Source organism: Dermacentor andersoni, chromosome 4 (assembly GCF_023375885.2).
Source record: "Dermacentor andersoni chromosome 4, qqDerAnde1_hic_scaffold, whole genome shotgun sequence".
Classification (NCBI taxonomy): Eukaryota; Metazoa; Arthropoda; class Arachnida; order Ixodida; family Ixodidae; genus Dermacentor; species Dermacentor andersoni.
The window spans coordinates 84,871,406-84,888,368 of record NC_092817.1 but is presented as its reverse complement, the minus strand read 5'-3'; the positions used below and the strand labels follow the sequence as shown (position 1 = coordinate 84,888,368).

The following is a 16,963-nucleotide window of genomic DNA, read 5'->3' as shown; positions in this document are numbered from 1 at the left end:
ATTAATATCCCTCTGCTTTCAAGGAACCCTGTAAGTAAGAATGTACAAATAAGGTGCAACTGTTCCTTGTGCCTTGCTTGTGGTCATTTCGCAGCGCAATAAATAAAGAAATTGTTAAATCTCTGGATCGGCACAAGTCAGAACATTTGGAATGCTTAAAGGGAAGCTGAAACGGTTTTCAATTTCTATGAATTGCTGGGATTGGGAAGAACACACCTAATAATTTACGGTTCCGAAATTTTTTTTTTTCGTTTTGTTAATATAACGGGCGGAAATCGCTTTCTAAATCACCTGCGCGGACACGCCCCCATCGCTTCCCGGAGCGCCGGGTGAGGACGTTGGCAGAGGAGAGAACCGGCGAGAGTGACGTCATGGGCGGAGACCGAACCAACCGAGCTGCGGACCGGCGTGCTGACATGTGCTGGCATGCCTCTTTCCGTCCTGCGCTTTACTGAACGACGCTACGAGAGATCTGCCGCCGCCGCCGCCGCTCACGTTTGTTTTGCGATTTTCGTAAACTGTTCTTTCCTTCTGTGCTGCATGAGTGCCTACAGCCAAGGGCGCCCAACATGCCCTCGTTCTGTGCAGCATTCGGCTGCGCGAACACAGGCGGGCGAGACGATGTGGTGTTTCACAAATTCCCGAAGGAAAAGAAGCTTGCAGCGCAGTGGGTACGTGCGGTGAGGAGAGATAAGTTCGTGCCGACGAAATCAACTGTGCTGTGCTCGGACCATTTCCGCGACAGTGACTATCATCGGGGCTTGACAACGATGCGGGCAATCGGTATTCCTATTAAATCGGCGCGACTGAAGCCCGAACAACTTCAAGTACACAGCTTGGCAGAATTCGACGGTTCTTCTTTCCCAACATTTTCCATACTAGCCAGACAAACTGGCGGTATGCTGCGTACCTCAATTGCCTAAAAAAAATATTGCTTTTGCATCACTCTTTTTCCATTGGCCATATCATTTTCACACCTGTGTGTAAACTTCTTGCCTTGTCCAGCCGGTTCGACTCCTTTCTGGGCAAGTGCCACTTCCAGTACTACCCTGCTGAGGCACACAGTCCTGAATTGTCTTGAACTTGTTACGCACTGCGTGCGCTTCTGTTTTTTCCTAATCTCTTGCACCTCCTGGCAGCACAAGCAGTTCTCTTCATCTTCCATCAATACGCAGCACATGCAGATGCACCTAGTTTAATGAAAGCGTGATTAGGCCCACATTGATGCACTGGAGAAATACGAACATTTGCAGCCATTAACGTCTGGTAACACAGTTTTAGCGTAGCCGGATAGCCTTACGACAAATGCGAAAACGCGTTGTTGCTAGCGTTGCTATACTCCGTTTCATACATCAGGTACAACGCTGTGGAGGCTTGAGATACTTCTTGCATTGGCTGCGTTCGCACTTAGAAAAAGTTCGGTGTTTCTTGACCCGATTTTTCAGAAAGCTTTCCATATATAAGCTCAGTCCGGAATGAAAAAAAAAAAAGAATTTACCCATAGAAACCATCCGTGTACTTATACGGCTGCTAACACGTTCTTTTAAAAAAATTTTCTTTTCGGTATTTTTTAATTGCAGCCCGTCGCGGCAGCTTCACGTGCATGCTCGCGCGAGCAAACGCCGCTGGCACGCTGCGAAGCATAGACGGAAACGCGCGCAGTAATAAATTTTGGTGACCGGACTTCGAGCGTAGCTTCCACAGCGATGCACCTGAGGTATCAAATGAAGTGTAGGCTTGCCTAGTGACATTCGACGTACGGTTCAGTTATCGTGTTTACCACACGGCGGTGCTAAAACTGCCTAATATCTTTATGTCAACACTAGCATGGAGCACGCATACCGATTCTTGATCGAGCCACACTCGCAAAGTCGTCGAACCATAGTATGAATATTGCACATATAATACCTCTGGTCATCTCTGGATGTGTATGATAAGCAACTTCCGTGACTGTACCTCACAGCACTGCATGTGCGCGCTTTGAAACGCGGCACTTATGTTCGCGATCGTGTATCAACGCTGAAAAAACCACGGGACCTTAGACAAGCAGCGGCAAGGTGCTTGACATCGCGGAATTGCACCCGTGTAAATCTAATGAGAAGTTAGTGCTTCGGCATTCTTCCAGCAGCATGTTCCCAGTGACACTTTAGCGCATTTTTTCTCCCGTCATTGCAACGTGCAGCTACATGAAAAAAAAAAAAAAAAACATACGTCCCAGCTAAGATTTCCAGCGCGCGAGAAGGTGCACACATCGCTCTCGCTGTTGGCACACTCAATATCGTCGTTGACTCTGTTGCCGCCATCGTTTTCCGTATCGGCTGTGGGTTCAAACATGTACGGGGACAATACAAGCTGTCGGAGACAGCGAGAACGTTCCATCTTGCAACTCAGCTATGAAGCCAGAACAGCAGAACCGCGTGCTACCAGAGAGAAAAAACTGGTGCTACGCTCTGAAACGGAGACATGCGGCGGCGCCGACCGGCGACTACCGCCAACGACGTCACAGCGGCCCCGACCAATCACGGGCAACAGCGGCGTTCGCGCGATGCCCTGAGGCGCTGGTGCGCGTTTTCTTGGAAAAACAGCCGCTTGCGTTTGTTTCCGCCCTTTTTGAACCAGATATTCGTGTTCAGGGGACTCAAAACTGTAGAATGCCGCAGAGAACTCATTTTTTTCGAAAAGTGTTTCAGCTTCCCTTTAAGTAGGACGACAAGCATCAAGGGACCTTGGAGTGCATTAGATCTAGGGGATAACAAACAAGGCTGCGCAAACAATTCAGATGATCAGGAAACTTGTTCTAGAGGGGGCCTTCCAACAGCTTTCAGGAATTCTGCCAAATATGTATGTTGCACTAAAGGATATAGCCTCAAACGTCTTTTTCATACAAAGGATTTTGAACATGTCTTGTAGGGACAGAGTTACTGGTAATGAAATGCTGCCTTCGCAGCCTTCCTCTCCTTTTCCTCATTCCTACTGTGGTCAAAGCTGTTTCACTGTACTTGCTCCACCCATCATAAGATCACAAGATTTGATACCAATGTGGCCTCCAGGATCAGGTAATGTGACACACCAATCTTGGGGGCCATAAAACTGTACTTCTTTACCCACAGTAGTCACAGTTGTTTTTCAGTCTTTCCAGAATCAATGCTTGATCATAATGTGTATAGAAACCCAGCTAATAGTCACTCCATCGTGTTTATTTGAGTATAATTTAGTAAATATGATAAGTGGTGGAGATTTCAGGATGCCGAATGTTTCGCCATGGATTTTTGAGCCAACTTGTTGGCCCCTGATGATATGTACATACTGAAATATTTGGTTTGGACATTCAGACAGCATTGGATAATGATTAAGCAAGTTTATTTACCATGTTTTGACTGTTATGGGGCTCCCTTATAGTTCATAGTGACGATTTGTGTGAACCACTACAGACACGAAGCAATTGGCAACAACAGCTACAAAAAAACGTCCAAGCTCAACCACAGGCGCTATGTCGTCGAGACAGTGGTGCAAAGCATTTCAGCGACTGTTTCAGTGGTGTCCATAATTCTGGTCTCAATAGCACATACAGAAGACTTATTTGTGTATCTTGAAAGAAGAGATTACGATGACCCACAATAATACAAGCTTCAACGTATTCAAATACTGGTTAATGAAACAAGCCTGGAAATTTTGGTTGGTCAACTATGTTTTCAATGCATTTTGAAGCTGCAGAATCCAAACAATGGTTTCAGGGAACTTGGTAAATTCAAAATTTTAGAGATAGCAATGCAGCCAAAAAATATTTAGTAGAGAGGACACTCATAAGACATGAATAGTCAAAATGTTCATGTATGATATTCGGGCTAATGTGCATCTTGAAATGTGACTGGGATGGCTTCCGTAATCTATTTGATTATATGACTCAAATACGGTACCACAGGCATGCTCCGCACTGGGACTTCTCTCTTCTCATGAAGGTATCCATCAGCTTTATCAAACATGACTTAATATAATGAGGCATAAAATTGTTTTGTATCTATATCTGTTCATATAGTTTATAGTTATGTTGCGGAAAATGTATTTTATTCAATTTCATATTATTCAAACAAACACAGTACAGTAAACTCTCAATTGTACGAACGTCGGTTTATCGAATATTTCAGAATAACAAACTTTTTAAAAATCCCCGGCAGTTTTCTTATAGATTCTATGCAAAAATGTTTCACTTAAACGAATTTCGGAACAGTCAATATTTCAGTTTAACGAACTTGCTCAGAGGACCAAGGCTTATTTTTGTCATCAGGTGGAGGTCGATAGCAATACTTCGTTTGAAGACTATGACAGTGTGACAGTGCACTGATTACCTGTGCTGTACACACTGATCTGGAGATTGTTTCCAATGTTCGTCCTGAAGAAGAAGAAGAAGAGTGCGACGAAGAAGAGGCAACTGCCGAGCCAGTTTCAAGCCCTATAACTCTAGCTGAGGTTGTAGGGTACATTGGAAAGTTGAGAGACTTTGTGTCTCAACAGCAAGCTGTGCCAGAAGAAGTGTACAAAAACATTGGCTCTTTGGACAGTTTTGTTACTTCCTGTGCTTTAAAAGTACAAGTGCAGAATAAGATTACAGATTTTTTTCTAAGTGAGAAAGGCAGCATTATAACTGTTATGAACCTTGTACTTGTTGATATGTACAAATTAAATTTCACACATTTCTAACACTATGGATGCCATGTCTTTTGCTCCATGAATTGCACTTCGAAATTTTGACTCTGTGTGCCATGTCTTATGTTGGTCTAGTGAATATTCAGTTTAGTGAACTTTCAGTTAAGTGAACTATTTCCTTCGGTCCCTTAAGTTCCCTCAAGTGAGAGTTCAGTGTATATGGTTCCTAGGAGCTTGAACTAACGCAAGTTGCCTGCAAACTCAAATTCTGATTTGTACGTGGTGCACATAGGGAATCGTAAGCAGTGCAATGAATCAAACTGCACTGCACAGCAAGCATGCAGCTGGGAAAAAGGGTACTTACTAAATTCTGCAGCAGTGCTGTGCTTAACATATACAGCAAGACTATGCACGCGCATTTAACCCACAACAATGATCGCACCAAGCATCCGTGCCAAAGTGACCAAATGCTTGCGTGGCAGAAAAAAAAAGCTGCTGTAAATGCTACCTCAACCAAAAGGGCTGCTTTGGACAGAAACAGAAACGAAGAAAGTCAGGAGTTCCTGTCAGTAACAGAGCAAGCACCTGGCTGACAAAGTATCCTCCCCACTCTACAAAAAGAAAAAAAAACATACTATCTTTAATTTACAGTTCCTTGATGCCTGGTGACAGAACATGGGAAGATAATTGCACCTGCAAATTGATGTTTATGCAGTGCAGCTGTCAGTAGTACCCAGTAGTACCTTAGTGAGAATGGGTACATACACATCCAATGTGGAAACGGCCCCTCTTTATGGTCCTTCACCACCATACCGTATTTACTCGCATAATGATCACACTTTTTTTGTCAGAAAAATTGATGCAAAATCAGGGGTGCGATCATTAAGTATAAACCCCATGTAAGCGATCTTGTGCACGACAGCGACAAGCGACGCGGTGGAGATGGCTGTCGCGTTCGCTCGTCGCCTACAAGTCGTACCCCATGCGAGCGACGAGTTCGAGCGACGTCTCCCCAGTGTTGTCGGTATGAGGGCAGCAATATAGGCGCCGAAACTAGCGTGACGCGTGCTTTATTAACTTAAGTTGATGTGTTTTACTGTAAAAAGCAGCATAAAATATTTCTGAAGGTCTTGCAGTAGGTTCTTATCCTTTCCCTAAAAAAATTCAGTCGTTTGCTCGTTCCGCGCCACAATCGGCAGTACTTGAGTGATGTACATCCAGTTCCGGCTTCGCGCTATTGGCTAGTCGCTCACAGCACTTCCGGGCGACGAGCGACGAATTCTAGATTTGTAGAACCGAGTGATCGCGCAACAAGACTGAGCGATCTGTTCAAGCGACGGGCTCGATCCGTCGCTCGAAGCCGTCGCTCGTCGCCATCGCAAACAAAATCGCGTTCATGGGGTTTAGCCTTACGCGGGTTAAATTTCCCGCGAAAAGAAAAAAAACTTTTTTTCGTTCTGCGTTTGCTGCGAGACGGACACCAAAAGAAAAACGGCGGCCGGCGGAGCAAGCCGAACGCGCCGAACGCGATTTTTTTTTTTCTTCTCACGAGTACATTACGTGCATTGAAACAGTGTCTTCCGTATCAGTAATGAGTAATATTGTTAATTCGGCAAGTTTGCGGCAAAAACGTAGCCATGTCCACTTCGAGGGGACAGAAACAGATGGGCGCACTTAGCTGCCAGTGACATAGAAACACATGGCCGGCATGCTGCGGAAACTGCGGCATCTGTCTTCACTACTATCCTAATACGGCACATTTCCGCTAAGGGTGGGCAAATATCTTAGCTGCGTTACAAGCGTCGGCGTATGAATAGGGTACACTTTTAACGTATCATTGTAAACATGGTTACTGTCGTTGGTGGCTACTATCGTTGCCACTCGCGATTTGTTGCGTGCCCACGAGTACAGATGAGAAGAATCGAAAGGCACCTTTTTTTGTTGTTGACCACGACCATTATAACGCCTACACATAATAAAGGCAAGTTTGGTTGCAGCTTTTCTTTAGTCATGGAAGTGCGGAAAGTGATGAAAGTAATGAAATGAGGCATCTACTTAAGAATGTTTGGTGCGTGCAGACCGCTTGGTTTGTCTTGAAGAGTCGTTCGCGTAGCATTCGACAGATGATAAGCGCGATCATTATTAGCTCGACTTGGCACACGACATATCGCTGCAGCAAGTTCGGGGTGCGATCATTACACAGGAAATTAAAAAAAATCGTATTTTGACGACAAAATTCAGGGGTGCGATCATTACGCGAGTGCGATCATTATGCGAGTAAATACGGTATTATCTAAAGGCCTGCAGCAACTAAACTTCCTTCTGTCTAAATTGGTTATAAATGAATAGTAAATACTACATAAGCAATTTTGGCAAAGCTGCAGGGCTAGTAAATGTCTAATTTTCTTATTAATTTTATAGCCTTTAAATTGCATTTAAGCAGATGAAGCATTCACCTGGTGATTACTGGATGTGATTAAAATCCCAATCCATCACCTCCAAAATTTTCAGCACTGCAGGTACTGGTTCTTAATATTCAGGGTTCTGCATCACGTCTCAAGAGCAGTATTAGTGGCGTTTTTTCAGTTTTGGGATCAGAAACTTCTATTTTTGCTAGCTTTTGTGATGCATCCACTGGTATTAACCCCTTCTGCACCTTGAATGAGCTGGGTTCGGCCACTTGTTTCTGGTAAAAACGGCCAAGGACAAGCTGAGCTCATTGACGGTGCTTTTCATTTTTATAGCAATGCCTTGGACGAGCCTAGTTTTGTCTCTTTGCTTTGCCATTATCATACTTTTGGTAGGTGGCAGCACACAATTCCCGGAGCAGTGAAGGCAGTAGCGAACTTCTTACTGAGGAAGTAAAACATGCTGGCAACGAGGGTCTTTACAAACAATTTGGCCATCTTGGTCAGAATTTGGGGTAATAGTGTGGCATTGAAAGGAGAAAAAATGTAAAGCTTTGCAGGGAGGCTGGTGCTATATCTACACTACCCTAAACTAGGCCTTATATGCAGTCAAACTTTCGTTGCAGTTGGCTTTTAACTAAACGTGTAATAGTACTACTGCATCAGTGCCTGCAGTGTAAACGTCCTTCATAATCGTCACATTAAAAAGCATGCTCACCTGAGCACCAATTTGACTGCCTATTGTTGCAATCCATCATCACAAGGAATTAAGCCAAGTGTTTTAGCAACAGGCTTTGCATAGTATACCATGTAATGCCATAAATACTATTTGCACTATTTGCACATTGCATAGTTTACAAGTGCATTGACATATTATACTATGCCTATTATTGCAGCGAAATCATGCACTCAACATTGCATTATGCCAAAACAAAATGTATCTTCCAAAGTGACCTATCTTGAGTACAACCGGAGGTCAAATGTTGGCAACTTAGTGAGAAAGTTGCTTATTAGTGAGCAATCTGGGTGCATCAAAGCTGCTTTTCTAGGCAGGGTGCAATCTTGAAATATGATACATCTTTAGAAAATTGAGGGTCGTTTTAGTTTTTCCCATTCCAATTGTTGACTTGCCACTGCAGGAGGTAATTTAAAGCTATAGTATAAAGAATAATAAGGAAGACGTATAAGAACAAATAAAACATTTAAAAAGATATGTAGATCTCATGTGCCGTGGGAATCAGTTTAGATGAAGCTTTCATTGGTGTTTGTAAGGCACGCTGCTCTTCTTCAGTGATCATTTGCAAGTACAAAGCAAACAACAAAGTTTAACACATTTCCACTGGAAAACCCTCACTCAACGTAAACATGTGGCACTCCAACAAGTGGATCCCAGACGTGACGAAGAAATGACAGTGGTATGACAGTGACAGTATGACGAAGACAGCAGGACAATAATGGAATGATGACAGAACAACCGCAATGACATGAAAATAATGGCATGACCATGATGGCACAATGACGTCTATATGTTGTTGATACGCTTACAATGGCAACAACAATCAGACGATGCCAGACAACAGTACGGTGTTGACTGCATGACAAAGGTGGCATGACGACAATTGCCTGATGACGGCATCCCCCCCCCACCACCACCACTACCCTTACCCCCATGTCCCTTAAAAGAAGTTAGCAACACTGCCTCCTATGACTGGTGCTGAAGTAGAAAGCTCCAGATTAATTCTGCCTATCTGAGCATCCTTAGCATGCACTTAAGTCTGGCACATGATCACTTTTGCATTTTGTTCCCATCAGAATGCAGCCGCGGCCACTGGGACTTGATCCTGTGAGGTCTCGTTCAACAGCAGTTTGCCCCTTACCCTCCGGGTTGGCCACAGCGGGGTAGTCAATAAACAATCTGGTCAGTTTTTCCGACCACACCCAAAGCAAAGGAAAGTCCAACCACCAGGATGACAAAGCATAGTGCAGGTAATAAAGGAGAAAGCACAGAAGAAAAAAAAAGTGGAAAGAAGCACAGCATTTCTACTAAATTTACCGAAGGAAACTCTAGCGTTGCGATTGTTCAGCTTCCATGGGAATGGATGGCCAGTATATGGATTTGCCTTATCGTCATGGTTGGGGCTTGAAACGCAAAAGGCAACAAGACTATGCACACACGCAGAATTATTGCGAATATTTGCATTTTTAATACAATATTGTGTTGAAAATGAAACATTCCCAAAATTGCCAAGCTGTCTGAAGCCAGGCCGTTTAAGCAGATCCATGTACTAATCGTCATTCCCATGCCGACTGAACAGTCATGTTTGCAGCTCCCATTGACATTAGTGCCAGGGTTTGCTCTAGTGTTTATGTAGAAAATTATATGGTATAAAAAGAAACAAAAGGACAAAACAAAACTCACATGATTGAAGGTGTAGCAGTTCTTGAAGATGAGCTTGACATCGGAAAGGAACTCGGGAACATCCTCGTAGTGATTGAAGTGAGACGGTGAGAGCTTCTGTTTTATTGTCGTCAGATCCATGGGCTTAGTAATCACCTTGTAATAGTTGGGCACCTGGGACAAGTTAAAGCATAATATTTTGTGAGAGCATGAAGTTAACAAAGAAACTTACTCTTGCAAAACAATACTAAATGCCTTTAACAGGAAGCTTTAGCTCGAGGTCAACTCCAATTGCCCTATTCAAATACATGTGAGCAACCAGTGAGCCAATATGATACAACCAGTGAGCCAATATGAATGAAATGTATTGCATTTAAGAGAGAACACCAAATTCTACCGACTGTAGCAAGTAGAATCTTGATTTATGGCAACAAATCTTTACAAAAAATGTCCATTATATCAGCATATTAAACATAATTGCAATAACATTTTTTTAGTGTTAAGTCAGAGTTGTAAACTTGATTCTTCAGTTTATTGTATTGTTCCTTTTTTTGTAATTGGTGTTCCAGAATTTTTGAAGAGAAAGACTGATGGCCTAAATAAAAATTGCTACAGTCAGTATATTTTAACTGTCTCATTTAAAGGGCCCCTCACCAGGCCACATAGCAAATTTCGGTTATACGCTGGAAGTTGACATAAAAATTGTTACAGCGCAAACACATGCAACCACAAAGTATCAAGGACGAGACACAAGCGCTTGTGTCCCATCCTTGATACTTTGTGGTTGCATGTGTTTGCGCTGTAACAATTTTTATGTCAAGTATGCAACAACTCGCCCAGAAAGAAGTTTTAATGACACTGGAAGTTGTTACGTGTCCTCTAGGGAGTGTTCTGCAGCAAAAAAATTTCAAATCCGTTCGTTAATAGCCAAGATAGAAATATTTCAGTGCCGCGAATCCATGATTTCAGGAGGTGAGCGCCACTGCCAAGAGAGACACTCTCTCCACTTGCCTCGTCTAGCCTCCGCAAGCAAAATTCCTTCCCTGCGTTCTCCCATACCGAAGCTCAAGAATCATGTGACGCATACGTCACGAGCCCCACCTTCATTTTTTTTTCCCCTTGCTTTCTTGTGGCGCGGCCCACTTCCACTGACGGCGTCGCGTGCGTGCCATTGCGATTGTCTTGTTTCATGCAGCACATGACTTTGCGTGCTGTGCACGAGGACACCTGACTAGCGGTTTAAGTCAGTGCTACACGAAGACTAAGGCAGACACAAGCAGATCACAGAGCATGATCACACGCTGAAACACGAAAGAAAATGACATAGCTTCGGTGTCTGCAAGCTAAGTGCACGACGTGGGAACAAGCAGACGAAGCAGAAGTACATCTCTCTTGTTGCGGTGCGAAGTAAAACAAAAACATGCAGACATTCAGTTTGTGTTTCATTATTTCTCTAAACATTAATTTGTCTATTGAACCAACAAATTACACAAATAACAGATGTTGCCTTGAATAATTCTCGAAGTCACATGTCACTATGAGCGACGTCACAGCGCAAACACATGTACATAAATGCATTAGCACGTATACGCCACCTTCTGGCTTGGAGCACAGCGCCCGCGAGGAGAAGGGCAAATGGCGTTCGGTTTGAAATTTCAGCTCTTTCCGCAGCACGTAGCGATGCAATACTTAGCAGACATGATCGTTAGTATGCATTGTACGCACTGCGCTTGTCAGCTCAAAATTGCCAGACCTGGTGAGGGGCCCTTTAAATACAACACAAAACTCTTCAAAATCAGTGCAGCAGATGTGGAGAAAATGATTTCTCCATTATAGGAGCTCCTGGGGTAAAGCTTCCACACAACTCAAAGAAATACCAAGTTGACTCTTTCCCTTTCACGCACATTGGGCATCGTTAGCCTGCTGACGATGGTTTCAAATGCTGTTTTCGAGAGCTTCCACACCACTCACAGATAAACTGCGCCATCTGAAGTGTAGTAGGAGAAGTAAACTTTCATTCTTTGTGAAGTTCATTCCCTTCCCAATTGGTGGCAATTTTTGAATGAGCTCCAAAGACGTGTGCATGCTTTTTGGAGTTTAAAGCGAAAGCAGCCACCTCCGGAAGCGGTGGGTGGGCTCCAAAACATTACAGATCGGCTGTTTTATCGATGGCTCAAGCAACAGTGAGTCGGAGCATGCTGCCTTTTTATCTGATAGTTCTGAGAACGAACAAGAAGAAAATTAACCCGCAACTTAAGGCTGCTCCACTAGTTCGTGTTCCTCGCCCAACTGAAGCCATTCAGCACTAGCCAGCTAATGTGGAGACAAACCAAAACTCCAAGAAATGTTACGACAGTGAAATGCAACAGAAAACACGAATTTACTGCACGACTTGCAACATTACCTTATGTTTCCCATCAAGAAACTGCTTTACTACATAGCATGCTCAACTGTAGGGCTTCCAATCAAATTTTTCTAGTACTAACAGTTTTCCGAGAAATATTTTGATTTCTTTAGAGGTAGTGGCTACTAGATAGCGAAAAAACTTGTATATTTCAAAACATTTTTAGCATTTTTCTTTTTCGACACAAGCGTATCTTTATAAGTTTTGTCCTGTTCTATTCCACAATCTTGTTTTTGGCAACTTATATATTTTTTTATGACATAAATCTTGTTGATAAAAGTTGTACGCCTGAAAAGTGGACTTATTTTGCTTTGCTTTCATGTATTGCATAAAATTTTGAGCGCAACAGTTTCGATACAGAAGGAAGACTGAATCGAGCACAGAAGCCATTCACAAATATATAAATTGAGCTCACTCACCGTTCGACTAACAGGAATGTGGAACGGTACACTCAACTCGTGGCAGAAGAGGTGAAGCAGGATCCTTTCGCATATCTTTAGACAAAACAAATGCATGCCATTTGTTACAGCATGTAACAGCAACAAATGTTATTCAACATGCATGGTCGATTAGTGAAGCATTTCTTCTCTAAATGGTTGCACTCCGAAGTGGGGGTGCAGGCCTTACAGGTCTTACATAAGTACAGTAGAACCTCGTTCATATGTTTTGGAAGAAACTCAAAAAAAAAAGAAAGCTACTAACCACGAAAATGCATGATGTAATGTCACTAAAAAATCTGGCACGCTCAACTGTAGTTGACAGTTGCGGCATGAAACGTTGATGCACGCCGAGCTGGTGGGATCCGAGTGGTCAGAGACGCGCATAGCAGTTCTTACGGCTTCGGCAAGCTTACGTTAGCACTCCTTGAATTCAGCCCGGGCTAGCAGCTTCTTCGACGTGGCATCCAGCCAGGAAGTTCTGACATGCTCACTCTGTGCGAATTGTTGCGTCACGAGGCGCCGACACAAGCTGAACTGATTGGGCCTGAGCAGCTCGAGATGCACACTGTCATTTTTATATTGCATAGTGTTTTAGAGGGACACTAAAGCCAAACACTAAATCAGTTTAGACGGATAAAACGTTCTTTGAAAAGACTGTTGCCATTAATTTTGAAATAATAGATTGATTACTAGAAGAGAAAATGAAGGTCGAAGTTTCAGGTCTTGAATTTTGTGCTGAAAACCCAAAGTCAGTGTGTTACTGTGATGTCACATATTTCAAAGTATTTTTTTCGTATTTAGGCTGCATTGGCTTAGCAAAGTTTCCGAAACTCACCATTTTCAATCTGACTTTTTTGGAACACAAAGTAGTCTATCTTTACTGCTAAAAAATTACCTAGGCCCTAGACGACGCCAAGATCAATAACGTCACAGCGAGCTGGTGCGGGGAACTTCAAGGAGGCGTCGCGACCCGTCTTCTATTACTGCGCTTTTTCTGGATTGCGAAGTGTCTTATCATGGTAAGAGTGGTGTTTCAGATATTGTAGAAGGGTTAATTAACTGATGCAGAAGACATAATTTTTCTCTTTCTTGTCCCTTAAAGACAGTGAGTGACACCAGAATACAATGCCATGTCAGCAAAACATGGCACTCACTTCGCACTGCCTGCAGCAGGCAACGAAACGGCCGCGTGTTTCGGCGATCAGCGTTGCCTATTAAAAGCGTGCAGTACACTTCCAATGCCACTACACCCCGGATGTTGTGGCATAGGTAAGAGAAGATGCTTATGGCAATAGGGTTGATGGCGATGGCTACGAATGCGGCGTGCAGCGACACCCGGAGGTTTGCTGGTACTGGAATAGGAAACTGAGTGCGCCCTGGCGTTTTGAAGTGACACAGGCGGGCAAGTCTGCGGGGAGAAGCTGCTGCAGCAGGAGGCTACTGTTTTAGGTTGGGTAAGCCTCATGCCTTTTCTTGTTTACATGGGATTTGGCGGCCGGAAAATGTATCATAGTATAGCAGTTTTCCGATCGTGTGATGACATTAGTGAACACATGAACCAGTAAAAACGAAGTGTACCTGTCGGGTCACTTTCGGTGTTCTCGATGGTGAACGTTGGGACTGGGAAATCTTATGAACTAGGATCATATCAACGAGGTTCTACTATATATACAGTAATCAAGCATGTTCGTTTTGCTGGGTGTCCAATTCATTGGTCGGTGACTGTACACTGTACAATTAGATTTCTTTCTAATTGTACACCAGAGAGTTCTAGCTAGTCCATAAGCGTTCTACTGTTTATGGATTACTGGGTGGACAGCAGCAGCAAAGCTGCTAGCGACATCTTGTGATGCTTTGTCCAAGTACAATGTATTAGAAACATGTTTGTGTTGCGTGAGTGTTCGTGTTGGAGGAAAATCATAAAAGGGCAATGATTATGTTACCACCAACACTTTACAGGAGCAAATAAGTAGAATATGGTAGGTGACTGCAGTGTTAGCTTGGCGTGCTCTGTGGTTGAGCTACCGGAGCTGTTGCAATCGTACACTTCTCCCAAAACCCAATAATCTGCAAAGAGTAATACGTTTATGGACAGGCTAAAACTCTCTATGGTCACTCATTTAAAAGATGGCAAGAGTTCATGTAGCATGAAATGAAATAAAAAATATCAAAAGGTGTTACATGAGGGATACAAGCAGTGACTGACCAGGAGCTCCCTTCCGCTGAGTCCCACAGGAGTCTTGCGCTTGGAGCCCGCTGACTCCCGAGGAATGTTACACTTGAGGATGTCGAGGCACAGAAGGCACGTCCAGTCCTCACTGCATACATGAGGCAGGACACAGTGCGATGAAAATGCCACCACTGCAGTGTTTAAGATACACTTACTGCCAGTTGTCAACAACCAAGAACCATCACATATATAAGTGCACTATCTTTGGCCACATCAGCCAGATGCGGGAGCACAGGGAGGACGCAGCACCACTTACTGCTTGATGTCAGCTGCAATGTCAGGTTCTCACAATATTAAAAAAATAATAATAATAATAATTATGCTCTAATATGCAGTGCTATCGTGAGTTCTCATTAATGGTGGACAGCACTGAATGCGCACAAAACCAACTCAATGTAGAAAGCTTGAAAACGTTTACTATAAAGGTAATAGCCCAACTTTCAGAGATACTAATAGGAGACATTAACCCATTCAGCGTTGTGTTTTTCTGGAGGTGAAGCACCTCCAATATTGAAATTTTTTTCTTGTATGTTATAAAATGAACACAATGCTTTATTTTTGGTTATGCAGTAGGGTAAAAATAACACGGATACAGTCGCCGACCGTTTATTCGGACCTCACGGGGACTGCTGAAATGTCCGAATAAACAGGTGTCCGAAAAAGCAGATTAAGAAGGAAAAAAAAAAATGAAATCCTTTATTTCCACGCACTTATTCGGGCTCGGCAGTAGGCTTAAAGAAATCGTGAATGCGCCGTTGCACGCTGTTCCGTTTACGCGCAATCAGATAAGCCTGAATCTCGGAGAGGGTCGTACGGTCACTATAGGCGGCTGAAAGCACAGCCACTGCTTGTACACGATCCGCATGCGACGGCAGCGTAGCACATGGTGCGTCAACTTCCGACTCGGTCATCGTCCGGCGGTGCAGCAGAAACCTCACGAATGATCTCGCCGTCGTCGAGTTCTGCGCATGTCAGTACAGCAGTGTCACCACCTGTGAAACTGTCAATGAGACGGTGTCCGGAATCTCAATGCAACCACTGCGCAAGTCTCGGCAGAACATTTTCCGCGTCGGTAGGGAGCACATCGGAAGGCGACAAATCTTAGGCCTCCCGGCACCCGCTTGCCGGCATTCCGCAGCGCAGTCTGCGCGGGCACTGTCGGCGCCATTAGAGACTTGACGCGATGTTTCCGTATGCCGCGTTGGATCGCCGAAACCTCGACACAGCACACAAAGCAAACACCGCCGTGCCGACACCAGTCACACAAATGAAAAAACGCGGCCTGCTCGCAGCGTCGTGCGCGAAGAAACAAATCAGCTGCTGGATTGTCTTGACATGGCTCACTAAGCTGAAACCGGAACTGCTGCAGAGCCACTCTATCGAACTAGGCAGAAACGATGATGATGAGCGGGGATTTCCAGTAGCGCCACTTCGTGGGGCAGCAAGGAAGCTCCGTTCAAAACAAAAATGGCGTTCAGCAAGTCGAACCGTGCACCGGTCAGAGTCGGTGCACGGTGCTCTCGACCGAGTTGGCTAAAGGAGAGTCCGAAAAATCAGACGAGAGGTTGCAAGGTGTCCGAACTTTCGGCAGTTGTTATACATTATGGTCTATGGGGAGAATGGCGGTGCCGCGAAGCTGACCGAATAATCGGGCATGTCCGAATTTTTGGAGTCCGGAAAATCGGTCGGCGACTGTAATGCAAATGCTCTCTTGGTATGGTCCTCACATCCTTATCTGACGTCAGTGACATGGCAGTTCAAAAACGGGAAAATGAACCCTTATGTCAGTGGCACTGAAATGCTTGATACGACTCCTAAAAAGAATGTTAGGTCTGTCCAAAATGACAAACCAGACTTTTTGAGCAACACATACTGTATTTAGGGAGCCCCCTTGCATGTGTCAGCAATTGTGGGCACCACATTGCACCACCTTTAGGCAGCAGTACGAAACCACCAGAACAGAATGAACTTCGCTTTTCGCTGAGCTTGCATCATACTCCAGTCAGCTGCTACTGCGCCTGCCTCGTGCATGCTATAGACCAACCAGTGCAACGAATGAGAGCACACAGTATACCGCCTCATTGAACCCTTTTGGTCCAATGAATCGTTATGTTTTTTTAGGAAATATCATTCAACACTGAAATAAATAAACAACAAAACGATTTTCGCGAATGTAAGTTTAAGCAATGCTAGTTAGATCACTTGTTGACATTGTTTTGCAGGATAAATGTGGCTCCCACTGAAATTTCATAAATGTCCATGTGTTGCATCATGCTGAGGTTAGACCTCCGCACTCTATTTTTGGAGCCTGATGCCTAATACATATAACGTGCCTTGGATGGCACCAGAAGGGTCTTCAAATAATATGTGGCCACATTTCACATCATTAAGATAGTAAATTAAGAAGTCTAAATGACCACATGTCACTTACAACACACC

General features: G+C 44.0%; 1 protein-coding gene across 9 annotated transcripts in view; it reads right to left on the bottom strand.

Annotated features, from left to right (window-relative positions):
- The window catches only part of LOC126536427 (E3 ubiquitin-protein ligase TRIM33-like), a 157,625-nt gene that overhangs the window by 17,358 nt on the left and 123,304 nt on the right, over positions 1 to 16,963 (bottom strand). For all 9 annotated transcript variants that reach the window (XM_055073997.2, XM_055073998.1, XM_055073999.1 and 6 more), the window contains 3 exons: positions 14,501 to 14,612; positions 12,274 to 12,348; positions 9,472 to 9,624 (listed from right to left, as the gene is read on the bottom strand). In XM_055073997.2, the coding sequence (XP_054929972.1) occupies positions 9,472 to 9,624; positions 12,274 to 12,348; positions 14,501 to 14,612 (340 nt within the window). The remainder of the gene's footprint in view (positions 1 to 9,471; positions 9,625 to 12,273; positions 12,349 to 14,500; positions 14,613 to 16,963) is intronic.